Source organism: Panicum virgatum, chromosome 5K (genome assembly GCF_016808335.1).
Source record: "Panicum virgatum strain AP13 chromosome 5K, P.virgatum_v5, whole genome shotgun sequence".
NCBI classification, from domain to species: Eukaryota; Viridiplantae; Streptophyta; class Magnoliopsida; order Poales; family Poaceae; genus Panicum; species Panicum virgatum.
Window position 1 is genome coordinate 33,160,772 of NC_053140.1, and position 2,094 is coordinate 33,162,865.

Consider the following 2,094-nt stretch of genomic DNA (forward strand, 5'->3'; position numbering starts at 1 on the left):
ATCCCATATGTTTAAAAGATATATTTTACACAATGGTACATGTGATCTTAATTTGAATGAGTGGTGGAGAAGGATCCATGTCAAAAACCCTGATTTATTCTATGGGGCCTCCACCTTTGCCTTAAACTGGAGTACTTTATGTCATGTCCAACTATACAAAAGTAAACTTTATGTCAGAACATGAGTACATGTGCAGCACCAAGCTATATACAAATTAGAAAAAAAATTCAAATACGGTTCTTATACACCCACTAAAAACAACTGGGCACATATCCCAGTGTGTATCGAACGGCCAGGATAGCTTCTATCGAGGTGGCAAGGGATAACCGTGCGAATCCGCGAGTACCAAGTCTGGTGTTGGGGACGGGAACTGTGCTGAGTTTGGGCGAGTTGGGCCATATGGGCCGTTGGCCAGGGCAGGGGAAAGTGGGCTATTATGCTGTCTTGGGCTGAATGAGAGAAGGAGACTGTGAGGCAGTTTATTTGGTTCTATTTTTGCTTTTTTGAATATACATATGGTGAACACTATGTATACAAGTGTTTTTGATAAAAAAAAGGATATTCAGTTGAATACTCTTGAATTGATGTGGGCCCGCCCCTGTCCCTGATGCGTGCATTCCTTGAGACCCATCGTGGTGGTGCCACGCCAACAATAATTACACACTCATTCTAACATTTTTGCTAACACGGAGTCAACAAGTTTGATATAAAAAAAAAAGAAGACAGTTTTGACCAGAGCAGATCCTGCCAGCGGCAATACTAGTCGTCCCTGGAGCTCCAGAAGCCAGGAAAGCTTGGCTTAACCATGGATGGTGCGGAAGCCAGCGAGCTGAAGGTGCTGGGCGCGTGGGCGAGCCCCTTCGTGCTGCGGGTCCGGGTGGCGCTGCACCTCAAGGGGCTGGACTACGAGTACGTGGAGGTGGACCTCGCCGACAAGGGCGAGCAGCTCCTCGCCTCCAACCCCGTCCACAAGAAGGTCCCCGTCCTCCTCCACGCAGGCAAACCCGTGTGCGAGTCCATGCTCATCGTGGAGTACCTCGACGACGCCTTCCCCGACGCCGGCGGCACGGCGTTCCTCCCCGCCGATCCCCACGGCCGCGCCGTCGCCCGCTTCTGGGCCGCCTACGTCGATGCAGAGGTAAGGAAAGATAAAAGCCAATCCCCGCGCGCCCACTTTGTTCTTTGGCCTGATGGTCATGGTCGCCGCGCCGTGCGCAGCTGCTGAGCTCGTGGGTGGCGATCCACGCGGCGGGGACGGAGGAGGAGAAGGCGGAGGCGGTGGCGCGGACCCTCGCGGCGGTGGACACGCTGGAACGCGCGCTCGCGGACGCGGAGCAGCGGTCGGGGAGCAAGGGGTGGTTCGGCGGCGACGGCGTCGGGTTCGTTGACCTCGCGCTCGGCGGGTTCGTGCCGGCGATACGGGCGTCGGAGCCGACGACGGGACTGCGGATCGTGGACACCGCCAGGACTCCGCGGCTGGCGGCGTGGGTGGACCGGTTCTCCGCGCTCGACGAGGCCAGGGCGGCCATGCCGACGGTCGACCGCCTCGTGGAAATGGGCAGGAAGAGGCTCGCAACTGAACCACACGCGGCGGCGGCAGCGCCGGAGGCAAGCAACTGATGGAGAGTGTCAGGGGAATGGAGAAATAAAGCAAATATTTATTAGTCTACTTGAGATGTGAGATTTAGCTTCCTGCGCCGTGTAATAAATTCGGTATATTAGCCGCAAATTTGTTGTGAAATAAATTATAACCCAGTCATCACCGTGGGGAATAAACATGACCGTGATTTGTACTTCGGGTAATGTTTGGGTTAGGGCATCCGGCCGAAAAAAAAAAGAATCGGATGCCCCAACCCAGCGATGATGTTACGCCGGAAATTTTGACCCATAATTTTCTTATGATAGACACAGGCTGATGTTACAGCGGAAAGACGCACCAACTCTAATGATGGAGACAGAGTGGGAACATTTTACATGCATTTTTATTTTAATTTTTTTGAAAGTACGGCATATTTACATGCATTTTTATTACAATATACTTCATTGGTCTTGAAATGTAAGATATTTTGGTTTGTTATAAATCAAGTAGTCTAC

At 52.2% G+C, this 2,094-nt stretch overlaps 1 protein-coding gene across 1 annotated transcript; it reads left to right on the top strand.

Moving 5' to 3' along the window:
- The first annotated feature begins 689 nt into the window (after nt 1-689).
- On the top strand, nt 690-1,793 carry LOC120707147 (probable glutathione S-transferase GSTU6). The gene is made up of 2 exons (XM_039991949.1): nt 690-1,138; nt 1,219-1,793. Exons 1-2 carry the CDS (start codon nt 806-808, stop codon nt 1,618-1,620), a joined length of 735 nt encoding a protein of 244 aa, XP_039847883.1. The 5' UTR covers nt 690-805; the 3' UTR covers nt 1,621-1,793.
- The last annotated feature ends 301 nt before the right edge of the window (nt 1,794-2,094 follow it).

What these genes read in the sequence shown, in the direction of transcription:
- LOC120707147 (XM_039991949.1), top strand. Translation starts at nt 806, where the DNA reads ATGGATGGTGCGGAAGCCAGCGAGCTGAAGGTGCTGGGCGCGTGGGCG. An exon ending in CCGCCTACGTCGATGCAGAG is followed by an intron (nt 1,139 to 1,218) that starts GTAAGGAAAGAT and finishes CGCCGTGCGCAG; the next exon opens with CTGCTGAGCTCGTGGGTGGC.